The 13,526-nt window shown below is 44.5% G+C and overlaps 1 protein-coding gene across 1 annotated transcript in view; it reads left to right on the top strand.

Annotated features, from left to right (window-relative positions):
• The window catches only part of LOC126995289 (kin of IRRE-like protein 2), a 251,711-nt gene extending 241,868 nt beyond the window's left edge, over positions 1–9,843 (top strand). The window contains exons 10-11 of the mRNA XM_050854778.1: positions 3,392–3,568; positions 9,740–9,843. Of these exons, the coding sequence (XP_050710735.1) occupies positions 3,392–3,568; positions 9,740–9,843 (281 nt within the window). The remainder of the gene's footprint in view (positions 1–3,391; positions 3,569–9,739) is intronic.
• The last annotated feature ends 3,683 nt before the right edge of the window (positions 9,844–13,526 follow it).

The following is a 13,526-nucleotide window of genomic DNA, read 5'->3' as shown; positions in this document are numbered from 1 at the left end:
GGGGAGTATAGAGAGGAGGGCGGGGGGGGGGACATTAGCTGGGCCGGGCTGGGAGAGTTTCACCGCCCATAACCCGCGTCCATCTTCGACTCAAGAAACCAACTGTTTTGCAATTACCCGAAGGACTGGGAAATATTCAGACGAAGCGGCGAATCAGCTTGTGAGCGAAGAGGCAGCGGTGGGCTGTTTTTTTTCTTCTTTTTTCGTTCTTTTTCGGTTCATTAAACACTACTTTGCTGTACTTATCCAACAAGAGGTGTCCTGATAACTCCTCGAACCTCCTTATCAATTTCTGCAACATTCGTGGTCTTCGTTCTAATTTTCATTCTGTGGAACACCATCTCTCCTCCTCTAAACCTCATCTTCTCTTCCTCACCGAAACACAGGTTTCTGAGGCTACTGACAGCAACCTCTACTCTGTTCCCTCCTACTATCTCTATCCTAAATTTCAATCTAAAGGTGGATGTTGCGCCTACGTGCGCAACGACATCACTTGCTCTCGTGCCCATGACCTTGACTCTTTCATGAGAAGGGTATCAGGACACCTCTCCTCCTTCTACTGATAGTCTTCTACCTCTTAAATTCCGCCGCGATGTTGCCTCTCTTTCTATCTTCTATCGATATTTTCACGCTGACTGCTCTTCTGAACTTGCTAACTGCATGCCTCCCCCCCTCCCGCGGCCCCGCTGCACACGACCTTCTACTCATGTTCATCCCTAAACTGTCCAAACCCCTTATGCAAGAATTAACCAGCATCTTCACTCTTTCATATCTCACGCTGGTAAACTCTGGAACAGTCTTCCATCATCTCTATTTCCGCCTGCATACGACTTGAACTCTTTCAAAAGGAGGGTATCAGGACAACTCTACTCCCGAAATTGACCTCTCTTTCGGCCACCTATTTTGATTCTTTGCAGGGAGCAGCGAGTAGCGGGCTTTTTTTTATTATTGTTTTTTTTTTGTGCCCTTGAGCTGTCTCCTTTGTTATAAAAAAAAAAAAAAAACCCGAAACTGACCTCTCTTTCGGCCACCTCTTTTGATTCTTTTTTAGAAGCTCTCTCTCTCTTTTTTTATTGTTGTTTTTCTGTCTCTCTCTCTTGAGCTGCTCTCTCTCTCTCTCTCTCTCTCTCTCTCTCTCCTCATGTTCCTATTGTTATTTAGGAGAGGGAAGTCATTTGTTTGGTGTGTGTTTATTATTTTCCCAGTATTTCTTTGTTGGTTAATTTCAGTGTTCTGTGGTCTTTCTAATATTGCACTTTACTTTCTACTTCCATTATAATGTATAAGTTAACGTTTCTCTTTTGCTGCGGTGGTATATGATTATTTTTTTCTTTTATCTTTGGTCGTTTATTGCATAAGATTTGCGTACGTTATTATGTCAATTTTGTACGATGGTAGATAATCTTCTTCATTTTTTTACTCTCCTTCCTGGTCATTTATCATCTGTTCTTTTATCGATTAGTGTCTCTGAGATGTTATGTCGGTACCTCTTATTTTATTCTTCTTGCTATGCACCATCACCATTTCCTGCTTTCTTGCCTTCCTCCCTCCTCCATTCTTTCTTTCTTTTTTTTTTTTTTTTTTTACTTATTTCCTTTCTTTTCCTGAGTTCTTGATATTGGGTGAGTAAGTGATAGAATGAGTGTGTGAGTGTGTGTGTGTGTGTGTGAGAGAGAGAGAGAGAGAGAGAGAGAGAGAGAGAGAGAGAGAGAGAGAGAGAGAGAGAGAGAGAGAGTAGGAGTATGTTTGTGTTATGTGTCGTAAAACCTGACAATTATGCATTCAGCATAACGACACTGAAGACCGGATGTTTCACACAAACAACCAAAACAATCCTTAACAGAAGCAACAACTAATTCAACAAAACTTCCACCAACAAATAGAAGAATAATCGTGGTGGAACCAGACGGACAGCCTCGTTATACTTTTTGTTAAGAAATATCATAAAAGTAAATAATTATCTAAAACTGAATCGGAACTTTAACCTCCAACAGATGCCCATCAAAATAGTATGTTATATATATATATATATATATATATATATATATATATATATATATATATATATATATATATATATATATATATATATATATATATATATTAAGAGAAACAAAATGCATTCATATATTCAATCTATGTACATGCATCGGTGTGTGTGTGTGTGTGTGTGTGTGTGTGTGTGTGTGTGTGTGTGTGTGTACGTGTGTGCGTGTGTGTGTGTGTGTGTAATTCAACTCCTGGTCGAGAAAGCCAGCCGTTCCCCTACGGAGGACCACAGAGCTCATAGTACCGATCTTTGGGTAGGACTGAGACCACTCACACACAACACACCGCGACAACGAGGTCATAACTCCTTGCCTGACGTCGCGTATCTACTCACTGCTAGGTGAACAGGGGCTACACGTGAAATAAGATAAATCCAACTTATCTTCACCCGGCCGGGGAATCGAACCCCGGTCCTTCTGGTTGTGAGGCAGACGTTCTATCCACTGAGCTACCGGGCCGTGTGTGTGTGTGTGTGTGTGTGTGTGTGTGTGTGAGAGAGAGAGAGAGAGAGAGAGAGAGAGAGAGAGAGAGAGAGAGAGAGAGAGAGAGAGAGAGAGAGAGAGAGAGAGAGAATCCTTCATATTTTATTCTTCAGTATCGTTCGTTTGGTGTTTATCGTCATTCAGAATGTGCAAGGGGAAGTGAAATGGTGTATTCAGGGAGAAAGGGGGGAGGAGGTAACCCTTTCTTTCCCTCTTCCCTCTCTGCTATCCTTTCTTGCTACACCCTTGGCTCCATGTAACATTACCTGGAATTTACCTCCTCCATATTTCATCCTTCAGTGTTATTCAGCCTTCCCTTTTATCCGCTATTCGGAGTGAATGTCTTCGTATAAGGATTACGCGCCTCGCACTGGGAGTCCCGTGAGGCTCAGCTCCTCCTCGCTGACCCCTGCGTGTGCTGGTCGCCGCATGGAGGGGCTCGGGGCGTGAACTCCAGGGAATAATTCTGTGCTTTTTCGTTTGGACGTATGTTAACGTTTTTGTTAAATATATATTTTTTTTTGTATGGCTACCAGCCAATAGGCGGCAAGCTACTCACCGTTGCGTATTATCCTTTTTTTTTACCCTAAGCACCAATGTACCCCTTCCTTCCCCTCATCTTCGCTATAAACACCACACCAACATTATTAACAGCAGTACCGTTACTTTAATAGTACCATCTCAGATAAATTTCACCGTAAGTACGATAGCTATAAAAAATCATCAGTGCCACCATCGACACCACCACTAACCAAAGTTTCCACCAACTGCAAGCACCACAGAAGCAATGCTGAAGGCCACCACCACCACCATCACTACTGCCGCCGCATCCCTTCACCAGAATGTTCTTTATCCCCCAGACGCTCCGGTTTGCGCGGCGGGCGGGGCGGCGCGGGTGCTGGCAGCAGGGCTGGGGCAGCAGGTGAACGTGACGTGCCAGGTGGAGGCGGCGCCGTCCGCGGTAAGGTACTCGTGGGTGTTCAACAACTCACTCACCTCACACCGGCTGCCCGGCGACCAGGTCTTCATCACGACAGGTGTGTGTTTGTCAGGGAGTTGTAATTCATCATTGCTAGATCAAGTGTGTGTGTGTGTGTGTGTGTGTGTGTGTGTGTGTGTGTGTGTGTGTGTGTGTGTGTGTGTGTAATTCACTACGGCCTGACCACGTGTTGGACTCGTAGTCGCCAGCAGGTACCTACCGACATGAGCAAGTGCTCTTTATCGTCGATCTATGGGTACTGCCAGGACCTCACACACCACACACCCCATCCCCCTTGCTCAAGGGGGAAAAGTAACCACTCCTAGTCAACGGAAATAATCCGGCCTGAGCGGGCTCGAACCGCCGCCCTGTCAGACCGTGAAGCCTGATAGCGCAGCGCTCTAACCAGTTGGCCAAGAGGAGTAGGTAGGAAGACACCTACTGAACGGGCGTGAGCTACTCCCGGTGAGGATATATGGGAAGCGAGGAGGGTGCTGAAACCCTTCAAAGACCCTTCCCATGTCCTCACTAACCGTTTCCCTTTTGTCTCATCAACACCAGAGAGCAGTTCAGCATGCTCTCTAAAGACAGTTCCTCTCTCTTTCTACACCACACTACATTCACACAACACACAAACCTTTTCCCAAAATTAAAAATTCAAATTGGCGAAAAATAATACTGCCTCGGAGTCCCCGCCTGGGGGGGGGGGGGGAACCATAAATTCCCCCAGGGAGGACTCCCCTTTTGGCTGCCGACTTGAGAGGTGTCCTTATAACTCCTCGAACTCCTCCTTATCAATTTCTGCAACATTCGCTGTCTTCGTTCTAATTTTCGTCCTGTGGAACACCATCTCTCCTCCTCTAAACCTCACCTTCTCTTCCTCACCGAAACACAGGTTTTGAGGCTATTGACAGCAACCTCTACTCTGTTCCCTCCTACTATCTCTATCCTAAATTTCAATCCAAAGCTGGATGTTGCACCTACGTGCGCAACGACATCACTTGCTTTCGTGCCCATGACCTTGACTCTTCTGAATGTCCCACCATCTGGCTAAGACTTCATTGTCATTCTATTACTAAATACATCTGTGCTGTTTATCTCTCACCTAACTTTTCTAACTATGTAAAATTATTTGACTATTTGAACTCTAAAGTGGAGCACATCTTGACTCACTCTCCCTTCGCTGAAATCTCCATCTTGGGAGATTTCAATGTTCACCACCAGCTTTGGCTTTCATCCTCTTTCACTGACCAGCCTGGTGAACAAGCCTACAACTTTGCTCTCCTCAACGACCTAGAGCAGTTGTTTCAACACCCTACTCGTATTCCTGACCGTCTTGGAGACAGGCCCAACATTCTAGACCTCTTCCTTACCTCTAATCCTTATGCTTACTCTGTCAAACTGTCATCTCCGTTGGGCTCCTCCGATCATAACCTTATTTCTGTATTCCAGGAGAGAGACCCCTCTGTGTGTGCCCAGGGCATCACAGAGGTGATTGTCTCTGGAATGGAGGCATACATTTCACGTTCTTTCTGTACTCCTCATGCTAAAAAGCCTTGGTTTAATCATGCTTGTTCTCGTGCTATTAAAGATAGAGAGGCAGCTCACAAAAGGTTCCAGAGCCTTCGAACTCCCGGTAACTTTGACCTTTACCTTTCAGCCCGGAATCGTGCCAAATCTATTCTCCGACTTACCAAAACTTCTTTTATCAATAGAAAATGTCAACACCTTGCTTCTTCTAATTCTTCCCGTGACTTCTGGCATCTAGCCAAAAATATCTCCTCCAATTTCACTTCTTCCTCTTTCCCTCCTCTCCTTAACCCTGACGGCAGCGCTGCCGTCTCATCTGTCTCTAAGGCTGCAAGAACGCCACCCTGGACGATTCTGGGCATATTCCTCCTACTCATCCCCCCTCTGACTCCTTTATGCCTGTTATAAAGATTCTTCCAAATGTTTTATATGCCCTCTCTGGCCTCAACTCTCAGAAGGCTTATGGACCTACCTGATGGAGTGTCTCCTATTGTCCTTATAATCTGTGCTTCCGTGCTGACACCCTGCCTGGTCAAACTCTTTCGTCTCTGCCTATAAACATCTACCTTTTCTTCCTGCTGGAAGTATGCCTTTATACAGCCTGGTCCTAAGAAGGGTGACCGTTCCGATCCCTCAAACTACCGCCCTATAGCTTTACTTTCCTGTCTATCTAAAGCTTTTGAATCAGTCCTTAACCGGAAGATTCAAAAGCACCTTTCCACTTATAACTTTCTATCTGATCGCCAGTATGGGTTCCGCAAGGGGCGTTCTACTGGTCTTTTCTTTCCAAACTGCCCTCTTTCGGATTATATCCCTCTCTCTGTTCCTTTATCTCCAGTTTCCTTTCCGGTCGTTCTATCTCTGCGGTGGTAGACGGTCACTGTTCTTCCCCTAAACCTATCAACAGTGGTGTTCCACAGGGCTCTGTCCTATCACTCACTCTCTTCCTGTTATTCATCAGTGATCTTCTTTCCTTAACAAACTGTCCTGTCCACTCATACGCCGACGACTCCACTCTACATTATTCAACTTTTTTCAATAGAAGGCCATCCCAACAGGAAGTACACGACTCCAGACTGGAGGCTGCAGAACGCTTAACCTCAGACCTTGCTATCATTTCTGATTGGGGCAGAAGGAACCTTGTGTCCTTCAATGCCTCAAAAACTCAATTTCCCCACCTATCATCTCGACACAATCTTCCAAACACCTATCCCCTATTCTTTGACAACACTCAGCTGTCACCATCTTCAACACTTAACATCCTCGGTCTATCCTTAACTCAAAATCTCAACTGGAAACTTCACATCTCCTCTCTCGCTAAATCAGCTTCCTCGAGGTTGGGCGTTCTGCATCGTCTCCGCCAGTTCTTCTCCCCCGCGCAGTTGCTATCCATATACAGGGGCCTTGTCCGCCCTCGTATGGAGTATGCATCTCACGTGTGGGGGGGCTCCACTCACACAGCTCTTCTGTACAGAGTGGAGTCTAAGGCTCTTCGTCTCATCAGCTCTCCTCCTCCTACTGATAGTCTTCTACCTCTTAAATTCCGTCGCGATGTTGCCTCTCTTTTTATCTGTATTGATATTTCCACGCTGACTGCTCTTCTGAACTTGCTAACTGCATGCCTCCCCCCCTCCTGCTGCCCCGCTGCACACGACTTTCTACTCATGCTCATCCCTATACTGTCCAAACACCTTCTGCAAGAGTTAACCAGCATCTTCACTCTTTCATCCCTTACGCTGGTTAACTCTGGAACAATCTTCCTTCATCTGTATTTCCTCCTGCCTACGACTTGAACTCTTTCAAGAGGAGGGTATCAGGACACCTCTCCTCCCGAAATTTACGTTTCTTTCATTATTATTATTATTATTATTATTATTATTATTAATATTATTATTATTATTATTATTATTATTATTATTATTATTATTATTATTATCATTATTATTATTATTATTATTATTATTATTATTATTATTATTATTATTATTATTATTATTTTTATTATCATTATTATTATTATTATTATTATTATTATTATTATTATTATTTTCATTATTATTATTATTATTATTATTATTATCATTTTTAAAATTATTATTATAAATACTGAACCCCCGGATGCCGAATGTGTGACAGACCACATTTTTTTTGTGAGTCAGTGCGTGAACTTCCGTAAAGGGAAGAGAAACCAAAATAGAGAACAGCAAAGCCTTGCATCCTCGGCAGTCTGATACATGCGAGGGATGAAACAAATTCGAAATAGAAACGGTTTCGTGAATCGTGGAGAAGGAACACAACTCGAACGGTAGAAGCCCATTTTCCGACCAGCTGGCCTGGACTGATCGAGATAAACTGCAAATTAAAGTAAGTTTACTGGCGGAATGCAAAAACTATTCGAATGACCTAAATCGATTTTTTTAACAGCTAAAGAAACAGCTCAAGGTCAACAAAAAAAAGGTGTAAAAAAAAAGCCCGCTAATCGCTGTTCCTACAGAGACAAAAGTTATCAGCGGCCAAAAGAGAGGTCAATTTCGGGAGGAGAGGAGTCTTGATACACTCTTCTTGAAAGAATTCAAGTCAAAGGCAGGAGGAAATATAGACGAAGGAAGGCTGTTCCAGAGTTTACCAGTGTAAGGGATGAAAGAATGATGCTGGTTAACTCTAGCATAAGGGCTTTGGACAGTATAGGGATAAGCATGAGTAGAAAGTCGTGTGCAGCGGGGCCGCGGGAGGAGGGAAGGTATGCAGTTAGCAAGTTCAGAAGAGCAGTCAGCATGAAATTATCGATAGAAAATAGAAAGAGAGGCAACATGGCGGCGGACTTTAAGAGGTAGAAGACTTTCAGTATGAGGAGGAGAGCTGATGAGACGAAGAGCCTTAGACTCCACTCTCTCCAGGAGAGCTGTGAGGGTGGAGCACCCCCACACATGAGATGCATACTCCATACGAGGGCAGACAAGCCCCTGTAAATGGACAGCAACTGTGCGGGGGAGAAGAACTGGCGGAGACGGCACAGAACGCCCAGCCTCGAGGAAGCTGATTTAGGACATCAAGTTGTGCCGATGTCCCAAGCCTCCACATGGGAGCTGAGACTGAAATTACCCACGTGTTCCGGCGCTATTAGTTAAGCTCTGCTGTGATTGTAAAGTCTGGGTTGCCATTATTTTAGAAGGGTGACCCTAACATTACCCTGAATTACACGCTTTCTTGTCAGATGAATTCAGAAAGTATGCCATGGAAAAGATTCAGGTGCATGATCAGCGTTCATGATATAGTGCATGGTTAGAGGGTTTTTGGGTTTGGGGGAGTTAATGACTAAGAGGCAATGTGGTGACCCAAATAATTAGGTTAAAATCTTTCTTATTCAAGTTAGCCTTTTAGCACCCCAAAAATAATATAATTATCAAGCTTAATCACTACACGGTTACCTGCTATATTCCCTATTATTTATTTTGCAGCGTCTTGCACAGGCGCATCTATTAGTAACCTCCGGAAGACACTTAGGAAACTTTATGAAAAAATCAATATTGTCTGCCGCCGATGATGGAGAAGCCGGGAGGAGGTGGATGGTGGGCTGCATCGCGAGGAAAAGGGAGGTTATGTAAGACCCTAGTTGAGAAGAAAGTGGGTACAAGGAATGATGTAAATTATAGTTTTTAATGATTCCATTACGGAAGGATAGTATTAATTATTGGATATATTAAGATATGCCCGTCACGCGAATCATGAATATAATCACAAATGTAAGGTTAATATTACAAACATTTGTGCATTTTTTTCCTCTTTGTAATACAAAAAAAAAGCTAAAGAGAGATATTGCAAACACACACACACACACACACACACACACACACACACACACACACACACACACACACACACACACACACACACACACACACACACACACACACACACACACACACACACACACACTTATGCACACACACACACACACACACTTATGCACACACACACACACACACACACACACACACACACACACACACACACACACACACACACACACACACACACACAAACGCAGCCTTTTATTTCGGAAAGAAACTACAAAGGCTAAATCTTTTATCGCCTAGTCTATTTGAGCTCTCCTTTATTTATCTGCTGTCTCTTTCTCGGCACATTCTCTCATCCACTTTTTCCTCTTTTTTTTCTCGTATTTTTCTGTCTTTCATATATTATACTCTTCTCTCAATTCCTTTCCTATCTTTTCTTATTTTCCTTTCCTCCTTTCCCTACTTCCGTTTGCTACCCCCTCCACCTCTTCACTTTTCATGTCCTTTCTTCTCCCTCCCTCACTCCCTCCCGTCCCTCGCTTTTCACCTGAGAGAGATTCACAATGATAGAATATTCCCTGTCGCTCAATGCACTTTTTCCTTTCCTGAACAACCATCAACGCTGTTTTATTTCCTCAAGCCCTCCCCCCCTCTCTCTCTCTCTCTCTCTCTCTCTCTCTTTATTTAAACTTATTTTAGGAGCCGTATATTGATGTTAACGACGCGAACGAGCGAGCGCACGAAAACACAGGACACAGAAAATACGGATGCAGTTTTCAAGACTTAAAGTGACACTTTCTCTCGAGTCACTATTTCAAAAGCCTTACTTATTTTATCACACATTCACTGTGAGTTTAGCAGCACCATTGGAGTGGAGCATGTTCCTCGCCACCTGTGGGCAGCCACCTCCACCTGCTGGGTGGACATTTCCCTCACTGTAGGCACTGTTGCAGTAGACATGTTCCACAGGCGTGACACTCTGCAGATAAAGGTCCTCTTGTGCTAGCTGGCGCGTGACCTCGACATCCCCTGACCTGCTCGTGGCTGGAGAGAACCGTTCTCGTATCTCACACACCCTCTCGCGGGTTAAGCCTCAGCCTCGCCAGGTGTGGTACTCCTTGCACCTGGGCCTTGTGGAACACCACCAGCGCAGCGACGTTCCGGCGGTGCTCCAGCGTGTCCAGGGGTGCCATATGCTGTGGGGGCAGCTGAGGGTCGTTCTTCTCTAACAGCCGCTGCACATTCTCTCTCTCTCTCTCTCTCTCTCTCTCTCTCTCTCTCTCTCTCTCTCTCTCTCTCTCTCTCTCTCTCTCTCTCTCTCTCTCTCTCATATACCTGCCAGTCAACTTTATACATTTTCCCCTTACGTTGAAAATCCTTTCTTTATTCCTCACTTTCTCCCTTTATCCGACCCTTCCTGGCGTGTTCCTCCCTTTCTTCTTTACTTTTTTTTTTTTTGTTCCATTATCATTTCCCTTCTTCCTCACTTTCCTTGCTCCCAACTGAAACTGAGAGAGAGAGAGAGAGAGAGAGAGAGAGAGAGAGAGAGAGAGAGAGAGAGAGAGAGAGAGAGAGAGAGAGAGAGAGAGAGAGAGAGAGAGAGAGAGAGAGAGAGAGAGAGAGAGAGAGAGAGAGAGAATGTGCACAGCCCCTGACTACACGCCCCTACAACACATTCTGGACCAACTGCAGAGCTGGACGCAAGACAACCACGTCACCATCAATACCAACAAGACGGTGGTGATGCATCTCCACACCTCCACCACTGCCATCCCACCGCCAGCTCTGAAGGTTGGCCATCATTAGCTGCAGGTGGTTGAATCCACCAAACTACTTGGAGTTACCTTGGACAGCAAGCTAAGCTGGGGCAAGCACGTCACCACCATCATCAGAGCAGTAACTACAAATTTTTCATGTTGAGGCGCATGAAAGCACTGGGAGCCCCCAAAAGGACGCTCAAGGACCTGTACACCACCTTCATCCTCCCCAGACTCCTCTACGCCTCTCCTGCTTGGGCTTCCTCCATCAACAAGACCCAGCAGCGCCAACTAGAGAGACTGCAGAAGCGGGCTTGCAGATAGAGTTTCGGCAGCCCTTACACCAACTACGAGAACGCACTTACCCAGCTGAATCTACTCACCCTTCAGGGCCGATACCACATAAACCTAACCAAATTCGGCAAGTCCCTCCTCCGCAACCCCCGCCATAGAGACCTACTCCTACCCACCCTCCCTCCCCCCATAAGACACCACAGTATGCTCATCCCAGTCAGAGCTCGCACGGACAGATACCGACTTAGCACTATACCGGCACTTGTAAAGGCTATAAATACCTCCATGATCACATGACCCCCCCACCCCAACACACACACACCTTCACACACACACACACACACACACACACACACACACACACACACATGAAAAGTTGGTGATTTTAAGGGAAAAGTTGGATAAGAGAGGATACGGAGACGGGACAGCGCGGGCGTAACTCTTTTCCCGTATGTCACAACTAAGTAAATACAACTAGGTAAACACACACACACTCACACACACACACACAAACAGACACACACACACACACACACACACACACACACACACACACACACACACACACACACACACACACACACACACACACACACATCCCAACCACCCTTCCCCACTTCCCCCATTATTCATCACAATTTTTTTTATTGTACTTTGTGTATTTACAGCCTTTGGCTACCAACAAATGAATAAACCATTTATTATTATTATTATTATTATTATTATTATTATTATTATTATTATTATTATTATTATTATTATTATTATTATTATTATTATTATTATTATTATTATTATTATTATTATTATTATTATTATTACATACATACTCTCACAAAGATATAAGGAGAATAAAAAGCCAGTCTTCAAACCCGTGATAGCTCCTAAGAACTCTTTTTTATCACTTTTTATGTCCATTCATAAATCTATCAAATCACCATATGAAGCTTCCCATTGTATTAGTTAAAAACTGCTTATTCTATTCTAGACATCCACTACTCTCTTTGCTAACTCTCCTCTTCCCGATTTTCACATCATCGCACACACATGCACGCACAAATATCGGGCGTGTTCACCACCGTGCATGAAGTCCAAATAGGGCGTGCCGGCTTCAAGTATAGTTCACCTTTCCTCGTAAAATTGAGTTATTCTTTATTTTTCGTCTCCGTAATAGAGTCTGTGTCATGCGCGTTACATATATTTGAGAATGGATGGAAGGAAAACGTTGCTCCTTTTCCTGCACCCGATCGTATAATGCTAATGCTGCCACCACCGCCACTACTTCCAGCGCCAGCACCACCACCACCAGTAAACAAGCAAACCAACAGTAAACAAACAGAGCATCAGTTAACTCCCCGTACATATTAAACGAGCTAATTTGCATTAATTTCGCAACAAAATATTGCTAATCAACAGGAAGACAAGAAATTGTTTTTTTTATATATCTGGGCAAAAACAGAAGTTTGCCTCGAGGTGTTTGTTGTGTGGTGTGGTGGTAGTGGCGTTGCAGTGGGGTGGTGGAGGCGGTGGTGGTGGTGGTGGCAATGAGAGTGGTGGTTGTGCACGGTGGTGGGCGGGGATGGAGGCGGGTGGTAACCTTTCTCCCTTTACATATTTGATGTGGCTGTAACTTCAGAAGGCACTATCGTAATTCAATTAAATAGTTTCCTCACACACACACACACACACAATGTGGCATTAGGCGTGTCGAAAGAGCAGCCTGAATGATTTTTTTATCGTTTTGTTCATCTCCATGACGACTGCACCATATTCGGCAGAGCAACGGAGACCACAGCGCCGCGGGGTACCACTTGGCTGGGTCTTGCCGATCACTTAAAAAGGTCGCAGCCACACAGGGAGCGAGAAAGCGAGCGAGAGCTAGAGCAAGAGCAGCAAGGCGAGTTTCTGTGGCCACACGAAAAGCGAGGCGAGGCGAGGGTTGTCATTGCAACGCGACCCGCAAAGCAACACTATACACACCCCTTGCAACCATCCCCGTCGGCGCTCGCGAGGGTTGAGGTGATATGTTTATGTAAATAGCTCCGTGTTACACTTATTTGGCGTTTTACGAGAAATCTTTATACACCATCGTGTTCAGGAGGCTTTTCTCTATAAGATGGAATTGTTTATTTTAATATTCATTTCATAGCCGCTGCAAATGGTAGCTATATGTAAAATGTGTTATTGTGTTATAGCCGCTGCAAATGGTAGCTATATGTAAAATGTGTTATAAACATTACGGAGTGATTATTTACATTAAATTCGTCACTATTCATTTAGTTTCTGTTATACTAAGTTTTCACAAACATATTCGAGTTCTGCAATCACTGCTGCGTTTAACAGTGTTAACCATAATGTCCTATCTAGTGTATGAGTTGAGTTACGGCAAATAATGTAGATGCATGTCTGTGATCGAGCAATCTCGCGCGAGAAAAGCGAGAAAAGTTAATCGTCGACTCTTCTCGCTTTCTCGCCTACCAGTTCGCTTTCTCGCCATTACCTGCTCGCTGCCAGTGTGACCACCTCCATTGTTTATAATGTATTAAAGTTTCATGCTCTTGCTCTTGCTCACTTTCTCGCTCTCGCTCCCTGTGTGCCCGCGGCCTTAAGTAAGTGGAGGATGAGGAGGGGGAGTAAA

Source organism: Eriocheir sinensis, chromosome 7 (genome assembly GCF_024679095.1).
Source record: "Eriocheir sinensis breed Jianghai 21 chromosome 7, ASM2467909v1, whole genome shotgun sequence".
Lineage (NCBI taxonomy): Eukaryota > Metazoa > Arthropoda > Malacostraca > Decapoda > Varunidae > Eriocheir > Eriocheir sinensis.
This window is presented reverse-complemented; position numbering and strand designations above follow the sequence as displayed.